The sequence below is a fragment of the Scardinius erythrophthalmus genome (genome assembly GCF_964197995.2).
Source record: "Scardinius erythrophthalmus genome assembly, chromosome: 3".
Taxonomy (NCBI): Eukaryota; Metazoa; Chordata; class Actinopteri; order Cypriniformes; family Leuciscidae; genus Scardinius; species Scardinius erythrophthalmus.
Genome location: NC_138223.1, coordinates 35950287 through 35971316, shown reverse-complemented (window position 1 = coordinate 35971316; position 21030 = coordinate 35950287). Strand labels below are relative to the sequence as shown.

Here is a 21030-nt window from a genome sequence, read left to right as displayed (position 1 = left end):
TAATCTTGTATGAGCGATGCCGACAGCAACTTGTAAACAGAGCGTGCACGAGGAGAACCTCGCACACGTTTAATAGGCGTTCCCTCTCGGGAGCAAGTAGAGTGTTGCGCATGTGCATTTTTTCAAAAAGTGGAGAGGGCGGTTCTTATCTAAAATTCGGAAAGATCCTCCGCTATACCTTTAAAGTTTTACTGTCACACTTTCCAGATTACTGCCATGTGTATCTTGGAGGAGTATTTAATCTGACCGAGTTCGCCCTTATAGTTTTTAAGACCTTAAGACTAATTTGCATATAGGCTCAAGAAGTCGTCATCCGAAATTCGGAAGCATTCAACTATAAAAGCTTGGTTTAACGCTGTAGCACATAAGCTCCAAAGAAAATTATGAATAATTAATCATAACTTGTTATAATTAATTATAAATATTTGGATCAGTTAATCAAATTATCTTTATATAGCCTAGCTGAATAAATATTACCATCAATTAATCTGTTCGTCCAGCGAACACTCAGTATTGATCGTCTATCAACTCTTCAGAAAGGATATTTTCCGGACCAAATTAAATAATTTAAAGGGGGGGTGAAACACTCAGTTTCAGTCAATCTCATGTTAATCTTGAGTACCTGTAGAGTATTATTGCATCCTTCGTATCTCCAAAAAGTCTTTAGTTTTATTATATTTATAAAAGAAAGATAGGCTGTACTGAGTCTTTCCGGAAAAAACCGAGCGGCTGGAGGCGTGCCGTGTGGGCGGTGCTAACGCGCCGATAGCTATGTCATGAAACAGCAATTCACCCCCCCTTTAACGGACATTTTATGGTCATACGCCTTCCACAGATGATATATATTTATAAAAATACAGTTATACCGCTTAACATAGTGATTGCTATCAGGATGTGAGGAGATTTTCAACCAGTAAATCTGTAGAGAATCACCTATTGCACATTTAATGATATGCTAAAGCCTGCACGCACGCTGACGTGATTGGTTACAATGTAGTTTGTGACATAAGAAACACCAGCGATTTCAAATCACGTTTTTGAGACTGTCTTTTTTTCTTTCACTGCAGGTTTAAGGAGAAAAAACTCAACAATGGTGTTGACACATGAATTTGCACATGGTTTGTCTTAAAGCATAAAAAAAAAAAACATATAAAATTCACTGCCCTCGATACGATATGTTCCTGGTTCGTAAAAAAAGAATAAATGATTTCTGACAAAGTGAGGTAAAAGACAATATTGCAAAAATAATGATTTTTTCAAACGGATTGGATGAAAATTAAAGAGCAGTATGTCTGTTCTATTGACTTGGTTCAATTGTGCCGTAGAGGTTAAAAAACAGCTACAATGGAAATAATATTATAACCTCCTGTGGTAATCCATGAAGGTAGAGCTGCCACAAAAATACACAGAGCCAGAGGACAGTGCTGACATTTCAGCAGCAAAACACTGTTAAGAATAGCTGGCATTCTGTCGTTTCAGTTCAGTGTGCGAGAAGAACAGCAGAATTTGCACATACGGTAAAGTACAGCCTTATTTGTGGCGTGCATGCAAGTGTTCACCCACACAGAGCCAGTACGGGGTTAAAAACAAATATTCCCGTTCTCTCTTTCCCTAGACTCTGTGAAGTCAGTTTGCCACAAGCTTTCATCTCTGCATATCATTCTCAGATTCAATGACATTTGCTAATGTCTCAGCCAGGCTTTTTGTAAGCTTCCATTAATCAACTCTGTCCCACCTGCGGCTCCTGTTCGGATGGAAGGTGGGAGGTCCACTTACTGTAGGGTCATTAATAGATTCTGTCAATGAACCTGAGACAAATTGCTCATTTCAACTTTAGCTAGCATGCCACAGTACCGTACTGACGTAGTCTGAATCATTTAGGCACAAAAAAAATGTGTAAATAAATGAAAATGCTACTTTTGACAAATGGAGTGCTAAATAAATGTTCAGAAAGTGCTTGGTCATCTAATACTGTCAATCAAAATGCAAGGGTATTAAACAGCTGCTTACATCACTGTTATGACAACCTACAAATTGCTTTCTTTATTTTGGTTTTAATATTCTCGGCATATTGATCTCTTCTATTGTGTTTTGAAATGTTTATTAAAAGTTCGAAAGGCACTGCATTTCATGGACAATATAGTTTGACACAATAATGGCACATTGCGTTCCAGACACCAGCAATCTTCTGCATCGTTTTTTTTTCTTTTTTTTTTTTTTCTTTTTTTTTTCTGAAGTGTGCTGTTTCACTAATGAACACTCTTGGCAATGTTGCCTGTGCTCGCAGTTTATTTCACTGGTAAACAGATGCACAGCTATTAATAAACCATTGACATGTCCAGGCAGCTTTTTTTGGTTCAGAGTTAAAATTCCTAGATATGCACAAGGGATTTGCTTTGCAGTATACCATTAAACATATGTTGTTTTGTGTCTATGTGCAGGTGAGACGATGCACGTGGCCTCCTCAGAGTTCGCGGATGACCCCTGCTCCTCTGTGAAGCGTGGGACCATGGTCCGTGCCGCCCGCGCCCTCCTGTCTGCTGTCACTCGCCTTCTCATCCTGGCTGACATGGCTGATGTCATGAGGCTCCTGGCTCACCTCAAGATCGTATGTTCTCTTCTCGTTTATCTCTCGCTCTCATTTCTGTCCCCCACATTTGCAGTTAATTTGTGAAATTAATCACTATTTATTTATCATTAATAATTTATTGTTTATAATAACTTTTTTGTTTGTTTTATTTGTTGTTTGCTTTTTTCTTTGCTTTGCTTTTTTTTTTTTTTTTTTTTGCTTTGCTTTGCTTTTTGTTTTTGTTTTGTTTTATTTGTTGTTTGCTTTTTTCTTTGCTTTTTGTTTTGTTTTATTTGTTGTTGTTTTTTCTTTGCTTTACTTTTTGTTTTTGTTTTGTTTCATTTGTTGTTTGCTTTTTTCTTTGCTTTTCTTTTTGTTCTTAGTTTAGTTTTTTAGTTTTTTGTTTACCAGATCATACATCCCTACTCTCTACCCACCTTACACATTTTTTGCACCTGAACATTTACACTTTTACACACATATGTATTAACCTACTTTTTGTTGCCAGTGAGAGCTGTCTCCTGGAAATTTCATTGTAATATTTTTTCGTTCTGACTGAGTTTTCAAAGTTCTGCATCGCTACGACTGGTCTTCACAGCTGGTCACTGTCCACTGGGTCAGAACAAGCCGGACCAGCCTCTCAATTGTTTTGCTATCCAAGTACACACATCTGCCTTTATTTCAAGAGCACAGGAGTTATATTTATTGTAGAAAAAAAGAAACTCTCTTTATTTCCACTCCTGCTCTCTATTTGCAAAGCAATAATGGCTGAAGCAACGACCTCCTGGCATAACTTTGCTACAGACAATTAAAATGCATAAATAACACTCTCAAATACCACTTATCTTGCCTCTGGTCATCAAATGCATTTGTAATTTTGGTGTAGATAATTATATTTCAGAGTGGCTGAATTTAGACTTTTTGCTCTTATACCTTCATTTTCATACGGTTTTGCCCTTAATCCTATTTCTTCTAGTTGCATCGTTCTGTTTTTTTTTTTTTTTTTTGATCCCCACTGGCACGAAGGAAACAGACACAATTCTTCTCACTCTAAACCAACAATTTATAGAGTTTAGAGAGGTTTTTTTTTTTTTTTTTTTACCCAGCGGCCTCTCTGTTATACAATCAGTAAACAAATTTGAGAACTAAGATCTGTCAAACTCAATGGTTGCGAAAAAAAATACTTTTATAGTGTAGGATATGACTGAGAAACTTTTAGATGTCCCTCAAGGGACAAAGCACCTCCTTGTTCTTCTGCTAGTCTCATTACGGAGAGTGAAAACTGTCAGAAATCACATTACATGTGTCTCAGGAGAACCAATAATAAGCACTAGAAAAGTTAACCGTGTGCTTTATGGAACTTTTATGCTACCATTCATTTTATGGATGATGTCTAAACAGTTGGGTGTGTGTGTGTGTGTGTGTGTGTGTGTGTGATTGTGTGTGTGTGTGTGCGTTGATGCTTGTGTTTCCAGGTGGAAGAAGCTCTAGAAGCTGTCAAGAACGCCACCAACGAGCAGGACTTGGCCAATCGCTTTAAGGAGTTTGGGAAAGAGATGGTCAAACTTAACTATGTTGCTGCTCGCAGACAGCAGGTATTTATTAAATATCACTTGTGTTTTGAATTTAACACTAGAACTGCCATGACGGTCATTTTGACCGTTTTAAATTTTATATCTGCAATAACTTTGTTGAAAAAATAAATAAAATCCTGCTGGTACCTGACTTTTCCTAAAAGTGTCTGTATTTTCATTTAAAATGTTTTTCATATAAATTACACATAAGGCAAAAAAACGAATTAACATATTTACCTATTTCGTCCATAGACGATCAGATTGACCGCACTGAATTTCGCGGTTTTATTATACATATACCAATACACACAACAATAAAATGTGGTAAAACATATTCCACAACAAATCATTTAAATGTAATGATATTCAGAACAGAACAAGAATGAAAAAATTACTATAAACAAGCCAAAATGAAATAGGCTAGGCTTACTTTAAAGCGAAAGTGAAAGTAAGCGGCGTTGGGCTCACATAACTCTCTAATTAGAATCAAAATGTTTCAACATTTGCGATGTATTTGGATGGTAAACTATTCTTTATTAGGCTTTGTACTTCACTCACGTTCCAATATCGACGGAAAAAAACATCCTCTTCACATGCGCAAAATGGTACGAATTGTACTACTGACTATATAAACAGAGCAGTGGAATTGTTAGGTTGACTATTTTATTATTATATTTTATTATGGCTATAATGAACAGGCTGCGATGTCAAGATTGCAATGCTGGAATATGGTGTGTGTGTGTGTAAGGCGCGGGCGCAGGCGCGATCGAACAGTGTAAACATGAAAACATAGGCTACTCCGTCATTTTGTTCAGGACATCTACGGATATTGTTATTTATAAATGTATAATTAAACTTGTTTAATTGTACAGTTTGGTGTTGTTTTGTTTTTAAAAGATATCCTAATACAATAAATGCATTAATCTCTCAATTGGGTATTTATCATTAAAGATATAGAGTTTGGAATCTAGAGGTCAAAATGATCGCTTGCGGCAGTTCTAGTAGTTATGGAATTCTGGCACTTCTAGTGTTAAGAATATCATGAATTTTATGTAGTGTATATACATAAATATATTATAACAAAAGGCTATTATAATGATTTGTTTTAATTTTAAGAAGTTTTACTTCTATCCATTCTATCACAAATCATTGTATGCATGAAGGGTCTATGAATAATTGCGTTTTGTACAATTATAGGATGGATGGATGCTTTCGATAGCTTCCGATAGCTAGCGTGTGTGTGCATTTGTGTATGTGTGTTGCAGGAGCTGAAGGACCCTCAGTGCAGGGATGAGATGGCGGCAGCTCGAGGAGCTCTTAAGAAGAACGCCACCATGCTCTACACTGCCTCCCAGGCCTTCCTGCGCCACCCCGACGTGGCTGCTACACGTGCCAACCGTGACTACGTCTTCAAACAGGTCCAAGAGGCCATCGGTGGCATCTCCAGCGCTGCCCAGGCCTCCTCGCCCACTGACGAGAAGCACGGTCACGCTGGCATCGGCGAGCTGGCAGCCGCTCTCAATGAGTTTGACGTGAGTACACCAAGGGGTCAAGCAGCCTATTTAGTATGCAGTCACACAAACTGTAACATTATGCATTTTTTTTCATTGTTTTTTAATGTTTCAAGCTATCACATTTTGCAGGTTAATGTGTCAACTTATTAGTAAGCTTTTTTAAAAAATCTTTGTAAACCCTATAAGGTGCTTGGCGCTTTGTTCGATCAATTTGACATGTCAATATTTAGGGCTAAGGTGTGTAATTTCCACACCACTAATAGCACCGGCATTGCTTATCTTCCATTGTTTACTCAAAAAGGGAGTCCTGGACCAAACTCATGACACTGGCACAAAACGAAACAGAACAGAACAAAACAAAAGCAAACATGGCAAATTTAATATTCTAACCACCAGAATCTGCAACATTTTTGAAAGTAAACGTATTGTACCAGATATGTTGTGTAAAATAACAAAAGCAATGGGCCCCTCATTTTCTTTCTTTCTTAATTTTTTTCTTTAAAACAAGAAGTCAAGATGATTCTAATATTGACGTTAATGGGAAACCATCACAGAAGTTTTAAATTCCTGACTACGTGGAATATAAGATTAGGCTGCCATCTAGTGGTCAAGAAGGACATTTAAGGTGATCATAAACACTACTGTTCACAAATGTTAAAATGAATGTACTGAATTTTTGAATGTTGTGCAGGTTGTTTTGAGACTATATAAAGTTTGGAATATGATCTGCCCTTTTTTAATCTTCACCAAGACTTTTGTCAAAATGATGTCTGCTTAAATAGTGATTGGCTTAAGGTTCAAGGCATTTCAGGGGTATACTTGGCACACTAAATGATCAAAAGTGTGTGGATAAATGGTACCAAATCGGTTTAAAATGATGTACACTCAAATGAGATTCATATCAGTAGTTTAGAATAAGAGAATAAGATAAGTAGCTGTTGCTAATTCCTGGAGGCACCAAACACATTAATCAAAATAAATGTTAATAAAAATAAATAAAAACAGACATCCACAGTAGCACAACGGTGCTGATGAGCCAAAACATTATGAATATCATTGATCATCTTCTAGCAAGGCCACATATTAAGGTCTGGATAGATTAGATGGTAAGCAAACAATCAGTTCTCAATATCAATGTGTTGGATGCAGGAGAAATGGGCATGAATAAAGATGTAAGCGACTTTGACAAGGGCCATATTGTTACGGCAAGGTGACCGGGTCAGAGTATCTCTGAAACAATGCTTGTGGGTTGCTCCCGGTCAGCAGTTGTGAGAATTTGCCAACAGTGGTCCGAGAAGGGACAAAACAAACAAGCGACAGGGTGTTGGTGCCGAATACTCATTGATGCACAAGGGCAACAAAGACTATCCTGTCTGGTCCAATGCTCCACCTCGCAACATCTGGACTTGAAGGATCTGCTGCTAACATCTTGATGCCAGATCTCAAAGTGTGTTGCATATGGAAGGGGAAAATCTCCTCAACCACCACCAATCTGCAGCATCCACCTGGATGATGCGACGGCAGCCGTATTGCGCCAGAACGCCCACCAGCTTATTGGTGGAGAGGAGACAGGGTGATGAAGCCATATAGAGGCCTATGGGCAAATTTGAAAGATATACTCCCAAAATATGAGCACATGGCACATACATGTGTGTAAGTTGGTATTTTTTCATCAAGTATTTCTTCATGAAACTCCTAAAAGCAGCGGCACTCAGTGACTATGTTATTTTAATATAATTTATTTAGTATTATACCATGGTCTGGGTGAATACTTGATTCTGATTGGCTGCAGGGTGTCCGTTAAAAAGTGATAATGTACACCTAGGAAAGGCGTCCCGTCAATTTGCCTGATGACAGTTCTAAATGATTGCACTGGCTCATACTCACTGATCAACTGCTGCGGTCGGGTCGCTGTGGCCACGTTGCTTGGCAACGCCTGTATACGGGAGATTTTAAATAGTGCGCTCGACTTAATAAATAAAAACCCTCACGATTTTTACTCTAAAACACATTAAAGTATTATTAATTGATTAAATATTTCTTTCTTTCGTAAGTGACCATGGTATAAGCGGGTTAATGCCCTTCGAGGTGTCCATTGTCAGGTATTAATGGACCTCCGCTGCGCGTCGGACGGTTCACGCCTCGCCGTCGTCCATTAATACCTGATAATGGACACCTCGTCGGGCATTAACCCTTACTTATAAAACGATTAGTTCCAGTCCTTGATTCTAATTGGTCAATAGCTGTTTCATTCACGATAAAACATCCCCAACGGTTCTATGTATCACTACATAACACCCTTAGCAACGTAACCATGTTTATTCTCATTGATATTGTTCATTGAACCTTATAGAGTAGAGTGTGTGAGTGTACCTGTCCTGCATTTACAGTAGATATAGCATTTTTCTTCAGGTCAGTCCTATATTTGTAATAAAAAATCTGTTTGAATGTCCCTGCGATATCTTTACCTTTTAACAGTCTAATGGCGAAATAATGTAACTTCTGTTGCTGTTCACAGTCAGGGACTATTTTTTCCAGCGGAAGGAAGGCTTTTAGTGATTTTACTTCATTAAAAAGTTGCATTGATTGCATTGATTGTGCGTTGGAGAAAATGGCTTTTGGATATTTGTATGGGGAGATAAGATTTGGCTGGGCCAGTGGCATTTTGTTTGACAAAGGAAGACGGGACACTGGAAGATGGTGAAGTGTTTTGGAAGCCTGTTTAATCTGTTTTTGTTTGATCCACAGAATCACGGAATTACTCATTTACACAACTCAAAACGTGGACATGTGGACAAAGTTTCCTGTTCCTGTCTCCTCTGTCTCAACATTTCGTCCCCGCGCTTTGTTGAGGTCACGCTTTCTTGATAGTCAGTGTAAATGGAGGTTTTCTCACACCTGCTGGACAGTATTAGACTGTGTGTGGCAGTGATGCATATGATTTCTGAAAGAGGAATCGCAGCTGGAGGTGCGAGACGGGTGTGAAGTGTGGAGACGTCCCGCTAATGAGTCTCTTTCTCCCCGACCTCCTGCATTTCTCATGAAGCTCAGACGCACAGCTCGCCCAGCTTTCACACTCTTATTTATCAGAGTGAATATGCATGCGGGTAGATAGAAATGGCATGTCAAAAATTGCACATCTCTTTGAAAATTCTCTGTGAAAATTTGTCATCTACTAGGCAATGTTCTGCTTTGATATTCTGACCTGTTTTAAAGTAAGGTCTGTGTATTAGATTATTACCTATGTTATGGGGACAAAATATATGTGGGTTACCAACATTTTGACATGAAATGCCATTTTTAAAACAATTATAATAATATTTCATTTCTCATCATTTTAATCATACAGTAATATTGTGAAATATTACAATTTACAATGTATTTATATTTTAATACTACATCTTTCAGTGTCACATGATCCTTCAGAAATCATTCTAACATGCTGATTCAGTGCTCAAGAAACATTTCTTATTATTAGCAATCTTTAAAAATAGTTGTGCTGCTAAATATTTTAAAGGAAACCAACTAAGAGAGTGAGAGGCTAAGAGCGTGATCTTGTGATCAGTAATTTTTAAAGCGTGAAGATGTCACACCCCCTGGAGGTGTGTGAGCCAAGAAGTTTTCCCTTTGGAGGGAGATTTGTACGACCCTTTGCGTTCTAGCAGGGCATTTGAATATGTAATTTCATTGGGTGTTTAACAAAACAATCTTCAAGATTCTTATAATACTAATGCGTCACAAAGTTAGCTAAATGTAATGTAAATTAACAAATGGGGGACGAAGATTGGAGTTTATAGAGACTAAACATGCCACACATATGATTTTGGTTAACCATAGTATGCAACAAAGTCTGAAACATTAATCCAAAAGAGTTTAGAATAGAAAATGAAGACATAGGACAAACCACATAAAAGGAAAATCATGAGATGGGAAAATTAGATACATGTTTATACATTTCTCACGTGGATATATATAGAATATATAAGATTAAAAGGGTTTATTTCTCCTTCTCAGCAAGAATTAAGTGAGAGTCACAATTTCCTGCAAATTCCTTTTGGGGTGGTAAATCTTATCAGTAACAGGACACCAAATTCTGCCAGCTTCATTTGGGATGTTAGTTTTTGGGGGAAGTTTCATAGACCTTTGTTGAGTGAGTGAGTTTACTGGATTATTCATTAAAAATAATGAATAATTTGTGTGTGTCTGATTGGTCCAGATGTTACAAAAAACATGAGTGATTCCTTCAGAGTGAGCACGAGTGAATCTGACTGCAGTAGATGTGAAAGAAATGGATAAAAATGATGTTATTTAAGCCAGCGCAAATACCTGTATTTACATCCTGTTTTCGGTTGAAGTCCAAAGTAGTCGATTGTCGAGTTCACGCGCATAGGTTTAGTTACCTATGATCACGCGCGTGAACTCGGCAATCGACTACTTTGGACTTCAACCGAAAACAGGATGTAAATACAGGTATGTGCGCTGGCTTAAATAACATCATTTTTATTCATATCTTTCACATCTACTGCAGTCAGATTCACTCGTGTTCACTCTGAAGGAATCACTCACATGACCTGTGCACTTGTACTGACACATCAAGGATGTTAAGAGGCTAAAAGCAGGTTTAAATATTGCCCCATTGAAGTCAACAGGGTGCAAATTTTAAAAAGAGGATAACATGGTGTAGGCAACACCGATTTTTGTCGTTGTTCTCTGTGTTGACAGCACTACAAATTGACAAAAAAAATGAGCTCAATGTTCAAATTGACCGGAGTTCTCCTTTAATGCTTCTCCAAGTGCAATGCCTTGTCCCATAATCTTTCTTTGTGAGTGTATTACTGTTAACACGATTTTTACTTGATTTGACAAACTGAGGGATGAGACCAAATTACTTTCTGTGGTTATCGACGCACCACACAGATGCTGTCGATAGAGCTTAACTGGTATTGAACCCAGGACATTGCTTTAAAATCTTACAGAAAAGACAAAACAGCTGAGTAAATGGAAGATAAGGAACCCGTAAGCCCTGTTTGTTGATCCAGAGTTCAATATGCTGTGATCTTATTGGGATTCTAAACGGAGTGATACAAAATTTGGCTTGAAACTCACTAGAGGGCAAGTTGGCAAGTTTTGCAGTTTATACAGCATTTACCGCTTCTGTGGAAATGACTTGTGGCGTTTTAGGGATGTTTATCACATCTGTCATGTGGAAGTTTACAGGTCTGAGAGACATTAGCTCTGTGCCAAAACCTAGTGATTTAGGGCCTTATAGCCACTCCTGATGCGAAGGCTGTTCCAAAAGGTAGGCCTCTTAATTATGTTGCCTCTCAAGGTAACTTGCAGATCCTTCAGGGAAGGCAATCCCAGAATGCATTTCAAGCTCAGTGAAAACAACAAATCCAAGACTGCAGACGAAGCTAGAGTCATTATAATTATAAGGATTTATTATTATTATTATATGCATTACTGTTCAAAAGTATGATTTGTTTTAGTGTTTTTGAAAAAAAGTCTCTTCTGCTCACCAAGGCTGCATTTATTTGATCAAAATGCAGTAAACACAGTAATATTGTTAAATATTATTACAAATTAAAGTAACTGTTTTTGATTTGAATATCTTTTCAAATTGAATCTATGTAACAATGAAATGTATTTTTTGGTAAATAATGTAATTTATTCCTGTGATGGCAAAGCTGAATTTTCAGCATAATTACTCAGTTTTCAGTGTCAGATGATCCTTCAGAAATTATTTCGATATGCTTTTATTAGGTGCTAAAAGTAAAATTATTATCATTTGTTTTGTTTAATATTTCTGTGGAAACATAATCTTTTTATTTTTCAGGAATCTTTGATGAACAAACATCAAAATAATAGCATTTCTTAAAACTAGATTTTTTTTATATTACATTATAAATGTCTTTACTGTCATTTTTGATCAGTTGAATGTGTCCTTGCGTGAGGTTAATAAAAGTATTATTTTTGTAATCTTACTGTCTTTTAAAAAGTCCATTATATTATATTATATTATAATATATTATATTATATTATATTATATTATATTATATTATATTATATTATATTATATTATATTATATTATATTATATTATATTATAGTATATTATATTATATTATAGTATATTATATTATATTATCAGCTTGATAAATAATGTTTAAAAGTATTGATAAATATTGTCTTGGTAGGCAGCAGGTAGCTCATAGGTTTTGGAACAGCGCAATGCAGTTTACTGTGATCCCTGCAAAGTGCACACTTACTCTTTTACAAACACAATCACACACATATCATGTCTACTTAGTGCACATCAGGATGATGGAGAAACATTGAAAATTAGATTAGTGCAGCAGCCTTAGTAGTGTACTATCCACACACACATTCATGCCTGCTGTTTTCCTCAGAGTGCTATTTTTTTATCTTTTGACCTGCAGGATGCCTTCTCTGAGCAAATTGAACAGATCATCAAAGAAACTGTTTATACCCCACACAGCCATTTGTTTACCCAGTGTACTCTGAAAAACAAATCAGTGTCTTGAGCATGTTGTTCTCTCCACTAAAGTGCCTGTTTTGTTTTCTCATTAGTGCAGAAGATGGACTGCAGTTTTGACTGCTATTGCTGTCGCTGGTATTATTTTTGTTGACTTTTAAGATGATTGCAAATTCAGTCATTTTCCATTCAAAAGCCTACTATGATGTCATGTCATCATGCTGAGGTTAAGTATTGGAGTATGTTTATTTATACAGCATCACTGGTTTCGCCGTGTGTCCTGTGCAGTGACGCGGTTGTGTCTGGGCAGCACACACCATTGATCAGACTGTGCACACCTCACAGTAAACAGTAGGGGGCAGTGTTGCGCCACACCATAATCCCCTCTCTGTCTGAAAACAAGCATGATTCATGTTTCTTTCACATCTTCTCTGGTTTGGTAGTTACAGACCAGACTTCCTCTTGCCTTTCATTGCACTGAAAGCTCTGCATTGATACTGTATTTCAGTAAGGATTGGTAGTTTCAGACATACAGTGTGTGTGTGTGGTGATTAGTGGCCATCTCATCTACTGCTTCGAAAATAACCGTCACCAGCACTCATGTGTTCTGCAATATCCTTCCTTCCTTCCTTCCTTCCTTCCTTCCTTCCTTCCTTCCTTCCTTCCTTCCTTCCTTCCTTCCTTCCTTCCTTCCTTCCTTCCTTCCTTCCTTCCTTCCTTCCTTCCTTCCAACTCTTCTTTAATTCCCTCTCGTTTCCTTCCTTCTTTCTTTCTTTCTTTCTTTCTTTCTTTCTTTCTTTCTTTCTTTCTTTCTTTCTTTCTTTCTTTCTTTCTTTTCCTTCCAACCTCTCTAATTTCTTCTTTTGTCATTTCTTTCTTTTCATCTTCTCTTCTTTTTTTCTCTTTCTTTATCAATTTCTTTATTTATATCCCTTACCCTTTCCATCCTTTCCATCCTTTCCCTCTTTCCTTTGTTTTCATGCTTCCTTCCTTCATTTCACCAATTCTGTCTGCCTCTTTTCTTTCTTTCTTTCTTTCTTTCTTTCTTTCTTTCTTTCTTTCTTTCTTTCTTTCTTTCTTTCTTTCTTTCTTTCTTTCTTTCTTTCTTTCTTTCTTTCTTTCTTTCTTTCTTTCTTTCTTTCTTTCTTTCTTTCCTTTCTTGCTTCATTCTTTCATCCCTTCCTTTCTTTTTTCTCTTCATTGTTTCCTTCATGCATAGTTTTTCTGCTCTTCGTAATTTATCTGTTCCTTTCTTTATACATATTGCTGTCTTTCCTCCTTCTGCCTTACCCTTTTCTTTCCTTCTTTTCTCTGTTCCTTTCTTTGTTCTCCACCCCATCCTTCAATCATCCCTTTGGTTTTGTGCTTTCTTCATTTTACCATTCCTTTCCTCATCTCCTCCGTACCTCACATCCTCATCCTTTCTCAATTCTTTTCTTTACTCATATTGCTTCCTTGCCTCATTCTATTTCTTTTTCTACCTTCATTTTTTTCTTTTTTTGCTATTTTGAAAATTCCCCTCTCATACCTGCCCACAATCATTTCAGGTTGCTGGTGGAAGTGTTTTGGGAAAAGACCCCCCTCTGGCTTAAACACTCATATAGTATATATACACACTGTGTCTGTAGCAAATAATTTGTCATCCTTTATTATTTTTACTATGTGTCTTGCCTCTGTGGATTTTATAATAGTGATTTGGTGTGTACGCATATGTGTGACCTTAAATCTCTTTGTCAGACTGTTCTCATTCATGACCCCTTCAAATCCCCTGCTATGTCATTTCCTGTGTCACTATATGATGGAGAATACAAAAAGGACCCCCTGCTATAAGATTAATCTGTAGTACAAAAGCACCTGTCAAATTAGTGCTCACACCTGACAGACCACCAATGGGGCATGTCAGATGAGCTTCCTGTGCTCCTTAAATCATCTTATGTCAGCACAGTGACATGGGATAAATAATCTGTTCTTAAAAGCCAGAACACAACACAACTACAAGTCCTAAACACAATCACACAGACACTGTAGCTTCAGACATACTCTGAACCAATACCAATCCTTACAGAAAATGGATGCCGGCTGATGAGCATAAAGAGAAAGTAGTGTTTTGGTTATAAAGGAGTTTACATGTTTATACAATCTTTGAATGAGTAAAAATATTTGGTTCCCAGCTAATAAAAAGTAATTTATAGGAAGTAATGTGTAGGGCTGCAGAAAAATGAGAAATTGTACATTGCAAGATGTATATATAAAAAAAAAAATAATAATAATAATATGTTTATACATGCTCATGCTTGTGAACCCCAGTGCCATGACATGTGCAGACACACAGACGCAGGCGCGGACACACACACACACAGGCGCACAAGAAGCCGGGAAGGCTAATATATGGATATGTATTCGTTGCAGTAGAATAAGCTTCAGCGTAATTGCTATATCAATCTATTCTCTACATTCCTGGCTGTCTTTGCAGGCACAACCTCCTTTTATCTCACCCAGCCTCTGCTTTTCCTTTCCTTTAATTTTTATTCATTTTTTTCTTCTCTTTTTGGATCTTAAGAGAGGATTCACAATGATGACATACTGTAACATCACTAGGGAGCGTTTTTATGGCTTATACTGAACATAGCTTCATTGCACACTGAAAGTGTCTGGAGTCAGAAATGGATGCATGTATACAAACACCCACACAACACCCACATGTTAAATCAAAATCCCATTTTTTGATCTCTGAAAGTTTCAAATGTATGCCTGTTTTGGGCCTGAGTATGTAGACTTTAGGATTAGAGTGGATTAAACAGACACAGCAGTGAGTTTACCAGTGCATGCCTAGTTCCTCAGACCTGGAATTTCTTATTCCTGCAGAGGAGCCAAACCCCTTCACAGAGGTTACCCAAAATCAATATCTGTCTCTCTTCTGTGTGTTGAACATATTTAGTTATTTATCGGCCAAAGAGCAGCTCCCCTTCATCTCGGCTACAGTACGGTAATCCGAATAACAGACATTAGAAACATTCGCAATTTCACTGAATGCTGTGGTTTTTTTCTAGCCTACTAATACTGAATGTTTTTATATTATTAAAACATCTCAGCTTCAGTCCATTTTTAAAGCAATTTTTTTTATCTTGAAATATAAATATAAATAAAGGTTTCTGTTTCTTTTCTTCGCTGTGACGCTGTGATTGTCTCTATAACCCGCTTGTAACAGCTTGTTTGTTGTTGTATGATTCATTATTTTCACTCCCTGTGACATACTAGTCCCGCGTCGGCTCGACCGTGTTCAGGGTGGGGGCAGTGCTGAAGGCGCAGGCGCAGTTTTGGCACTCTGCCAGCTAGATGAATGCGTGTTTCAACCAGGTCTGGTACCCAACCTGGGTTAGACTTGGTTCTAGATCTTTATTGTATTCATCTGCTACGGCATGAGTAACATTTTTCTGTCAACTCTGCATATATCCTTCGCGATCGATATCTCACGTTTGTTGATGGAGCGGGTTTAGACCGTACCAAATGTTCTGACCACGTTTGTGCTGGACAAAGCTGTCCCTCTGAGGACATTTCAGAGGTTACAGGGACTGATGGCAGCAGTACACAGGCTAAACCGTAATTTAAATGCGGCAAATTTTAATGGACAGTAAAGCAAAGGCAGAACACCGTACAATCTGATAGGTAGCTTTATTTGATAGAACAGTAACTTCATATTGACGTGCGGCTAAACAAAGGCAGAGTACCGTAACTCAATTTGAGCGTTCCAAAACAAAGCCAAAGAGCGGTAACTGGTGTTACGGTGTTCTGCCTTGGTTTCTCATGGGCTTTTGAAGTTACTGTTTTAGAGCAACCCATTATCTTCTCGAAAAACAACGGAATTGACCAAAAACGGGGTGGGGTTTCAAAATAATTCCTTCGTTAATAATTCGTTACACAGAACTTTATTATATTAAATATTAATCAAAAATGATTCACACCTTCACAAAATCCAAACATACAGTGTAAGAGTAAAAAAATGGTTGAAAAATGCTAAAAAACATAACATTGTTTATAATAAGTTTATTTGATTCACAGCTTATATAGTGTTTTGACCTCGACAACCCAACTGCATTTTACCGCAAACTTGCGACTAGTTAACTCTCTAGAGAAGGCACAATCATAAGGGTCGGGTCGGGACTCCGACATTAACACACTGACAACATTGTATTCAGAATATAAAATATTTTTTATAGCACTTTTTAATGTGTGATTGTGTAAAGGTGTTCACGAGATACCAACCTTTCGTGAACTTGTGAATTTCGCCAGCCGTCTTCCCAAATAGGCCAAGCTTCCACGCTTCCAGGGATGATCTCGTTTTCATGCAGACAGACGGCGGTGTGCACGGAGGGGAGGGGCTGTGTGTGTGCGTGTGTGTGTGCGTGTGTGTATGTGAGAGAGACGTGTGAGTGACAGAGAGACGGAGGGAGAGCAGGGAAAGGAAATGCAGCTGAACGAATACGCTGCGTGTTTTGAAATAGTGTTAAAAAAAAGAATAACGAAACGCAATATGTGGCGGACGGTGTTGATTCTGTGGCGCACTGCCACAAAATAGTCTATGTGTGGGAAACACTGCTCTGATAAATTTGTAATGAGTAATGCAATTATTAGTTACATTTTGCAAGGTACCTAACTTTTTCTGCTGCAGTTTATATGCTACGAAAGAAGCGATATCGCCAACACTGGCCATTAAAGGTACATATTGTCTGATCTGCCCTTACTCACCCAAACTTTATGCGTATGCGAGTGCATTAGCGGGTGGTTGCTGAATCGCCGGTGTTTCAATTATGAGATGAGGAATTATTTTGCCATTCCTACTGTGTATGCTATTCTTTTTGTCATAGTTGTATTATGGCTCACCTCATCAGTCGACATGGTTCTTCTTTGATTTTGAAAACAATTAGCAATTAACTATCCAAACCAGCTATCCACTATATTTATGACAGTGAATTCCACTCACTAACTGTAGGGGGCTCCAAAATCGCAGAACTACACAACAATTGTTTTAAAAGTTGCTTTAATTTGGGAATGAATTTTGGCAAATTTGGTCTGTAGAAGTGCCTGCAAAACGTGGCTGTTGACTTTCCATATATATGGCGTGAGTATTTTATTATTTTTTAATAACATTTATATATTTATTCAGCCAGGGTCCATTAATTTGATCAAAAGTGACAGCACAGTAAATACATTTACATTGTTACCATTTCAGTAACACTTAAAACCTTTAAAGCCTATATTGCATTATAAAGGTATCCATAATGTATTATATGAGGCATTATAAATATAACCAAAGTGAAAATGCAGTATACTATTTGCAGATTCCTTTTTTACATCTGCAATTTGTTTTTGTCATGTGTTTTAATGCATTATACTTTTTAAAGGTGTGTTCAATTAAGTATTACGAATTATTATAACAGTGGTTACAATTATTCAAGAGACCTCAAAAGGTGCATTGCAAGACATAATTAATTTAGTCACACTTAAAAATAGCTGAGGATGAATTTTGGCTGACCTCACTTGTGTAAAATCAGTACAACTGGTTCTGTATGTAATTCTTTTCAGAGTAGACATTGTAACCTTCAGTGAATGGCACACTCATTAGCATTCAATGGATACCTCTACATTCTTAAGGCCTTCATGTGATGGGTTGGCTTTCATATATTCCCCTTCACGCTGCTTTGCCTTGAAGTCAAGGTCATTTGTTTAACGATTACAGAAAGCCAGTGTACCCACTCATATGTTTCTGGAACAGCCATTGAGCTGAGACCAGTACGAGCATGGAGTCTAGTCCAATGCTAAACCTTCCTGAACCGAGTGAGGCGGAGAGATTGGGCAAGGGATATTGAGCTGACTGCTTGGTTCTTGCCAAATGCAAATGCAGCTTCTTTTCCTGGCAGTGTGTCCAAGGCTTCTTTGTGAAAGTTTTCCATGTCTCTTCACCAACCCTGGTAAAGAAACTTTGTTCAGGAATATGTGCGCGAGGCCCCCCTAGGATGCTAGACAAAACCCGGAATAGAGATTACGAGCACCGCAGACCAGTTTTATCTCCTTTGTGCAAAGCTTTTTTTCCTTCAATGACTACAGTAATGCAAAATATCATGCACCCTGCAGTCACAACAGAAATCTATAAACCTCCCGTTAAGGCTTTTTTATTTAAAATGTATGTTGTGCAATACTTTACAGGAAGATATAGAAGGCAAAGTCTTCTTTGAGTTTCATGTTGAACGAAATAAGAAATGATTTACGACTTTTAGGAGAAAAGGTGGTGGCCTTCTTTATAGTAACAGTAGGACACGTATTATTGCATTCTGCAGTAAATATGTCATTGACTACACTTCTTAAGCGTTATATATGACATGTCATGGTGTAGCGTAACATGAAATGACCTCATCTCCTTTTGAATTATTTCAGTTGTATAAATCTGTGGCCTTCCATGTCTCTTTTCAGAAGGAAAATCAATCACATTTATTGAGGTATGCCCAGCGTGTTGATTGCTATTGATTTGGTTGACATGTTCCAACTGTCTAGATGTTTGATATAACATATAATATGTTATAATATGCCATCGGTAGGTTCTAACCCTGAATGAAGATATCCTTGTCTTCTTTATTCTGAATATATTCTTTGAAGATATTCAAAGTCTTGTGCGACTGAAGATTCCAGCACTCTTGTTTGTAGTGAAGGTGTGAGACCAATATTCTCCCATTTTATATCTGTCGACCTAGCTATCTGTCTGCCTGTGTCTAGGTGACACATTTTAACTTGTAAGTTGTTTTTGTGTGTGTGTGTGTGTGTGTGTGTGTGTGTGTGTGTGTGTGTGTGTGTGTGTGTGTGTGTGTGTGTGTGTGTGTGTCCGAATGTGGGCATTGTCTTTGGGCCAACACTAGTTTTATTGCTTTTCCTGCACAATGTCAGCGAGCAAGGCCACATCATCAAGTTGTCATTCCCCAAGCAACACTCATCTCTTGAGTTCACAAACAACACATCCTCCTTTTCCACATTGCTGTCAAACTCACTTCAATACACAAAGGAACCCATGTTGGATGCTGTTCTTCTTTCTTCTTATGACACAGATTTTATTTGATTTAATTTACATTTTTAACATTATTTTACTGTAAGACTTTCAATGCAGGAATGGCCAAAATTCAGAACTGAACTATTGAATTAAAATATTCTGGTTTTTTTTGTCTGTTTGTCGGTCGTCCGCCCATCATCCATCCATCCATCCATCCATCCATCCATCCATCCATCCATCCTTTTAAATTTGAACTGCAATTCTTCATTCTAAATGAAAATGTAGAAGGGAGTATCAATTCAATTCAAATGGTGCACAACTCTGGTTCTGTCAAATTTATGTTCAGTTAGTTTCATTTTCATGGACTTTTAGTTTGTCTTCAGTCACATGTTTCCTTTGTTCTAGTTTACTGCCACTCATCCGTTTCCATGGGCACTCATCAGTTATCATAGCTGTTTGTCATTAGGTTCATTACCATTGTGTATTTAAGTTCCTCACCATCTCCCCCTGGTTTTGTTTGTGTTTTTGTTACACACACACGTTTTGCTTTTGTTTGTCTCTTGGATTAATAAAGAACATTTATATTGGAATTACCTCATCTAACATCTTCTTCCCTTCAACAGCACTACAGGTTCAGAATCAGAACATCTCTTTTAAATATTTTCTAGACACCTCTGTGTCTGTCTTGCATTCCATTCATTATGTGCACAAGTATTGCTGGCACTTTAACATTTTGTTGCTTCTGGCTGTTCTCTCAGGGGGTCTCTGCCATAGGTTTCTCTCTCTAAACGCGTCTTGGCTCCATTTCTGAGAGTTTTGCAGACTGTTGTTGCCCCAACAGTTCAATTACAACTTATGGAAATAATATAGGCAACTGCCAAGACGATTGGCAGGCTTCTCGTCATGTTCCTCAGATGTGTTTTTCCGAAACACGGAGGTGATCTTGAGGGATAGCGTGAAAACGCCGTTTCGAGAGATGTTGCTCTCTGGGCTTATGTGTGCCTCAAAGTCTAGGGTTGAGGGGGTGTAAAACTTTCCATAGTGAGTGACCTCTTCACTTTATCTGGAGGACAGAAAGGTTTTCTGACCTGACTGGCTTTGATATTGTAAATACACTCACAGGCTAGACTAGCACTTAGCTACAAATGTGATTTTTATAAAAACTTGTGCTTTTATTGGGAAAATCTCCTCTTTCTCTCTCCAGCACCCAGTGGGGTCTATCAGTATATGGCAGAAGTCCATGTGCTGGGTTTTATAGATGTTACATTATTAGAGACCACGTCTATCACCAGCCCAGCCGACAGATGAGTGCCGGTGTGTGATCCAATGGATCTCATGTTTTACCGGCTCATTCTCTTTTTCCCGCCAGGCCTTGTGCTGCAGGATCAAAGTCAATTTTTAACAGAGAACAGGCTAATGTGGTTCAATACCTTCTGACTGTGGCGTCCTTGAGATCAAAGCAGGACTACGGGACTCCGTTGTGTCTCTAGTGGTGAACACTCTGAAAGCGTTCTGGTTATGGGAACTATATGCCTTAGGGGAAACAATGTAGTGAATGCATCAATGTAGTTGAATTTTACTTAACTTGACACAATTTTTACTCACATTTGTATTATGTTAAAAGTAACACATTGGCATACCATCAAAAAAAAAAAAAAAAAAAAAAAGTACAAAGAAAACCGAGCCAGAAAATGATAGACAACCAAAGATGGTTTCTAATAGAAAAGTGCAGGCCGCTCTCCTGACAGTTTTTTTTCCTAGCATCTAGAACTGTCACAGAGATAGCTGTGATTACACTTGACACCTATTTCAGTGAGAAAACATATTGTCATGTTCTAGGGA

At 37.8% G+C, this 21030-nt stretch overlaps 1 protein-coding gene across 1 annotated transcript in view; it reads left to right on the top strand.

The window, feature by feature from the left end:
• ctnna2 (catenin (cadherin-associated protein), alpha 2) overlaps positions 1 to 21030 on the top strand; it is a 508039-nt gene that overhangs the window by 94200 nt on the left and 392809 nt on the right. The window contains exons 4-6 of the mRNA XM_081360997.1: positions 2442 to 2608; positions 4045 to 4164; positions 5409 to 5675. Of these exons, the coding sequence (XP_081217123.1) occupies positions 2442 to 2608; positions 4045 to 4164; positions 5409 to 5675 (554 nt within the window). The remainder of the gene's footprint in view (positions 1 to 2441; positions 2609 to 4044; positions 4165 to 5408; positions 5676 to 21030) is intronic.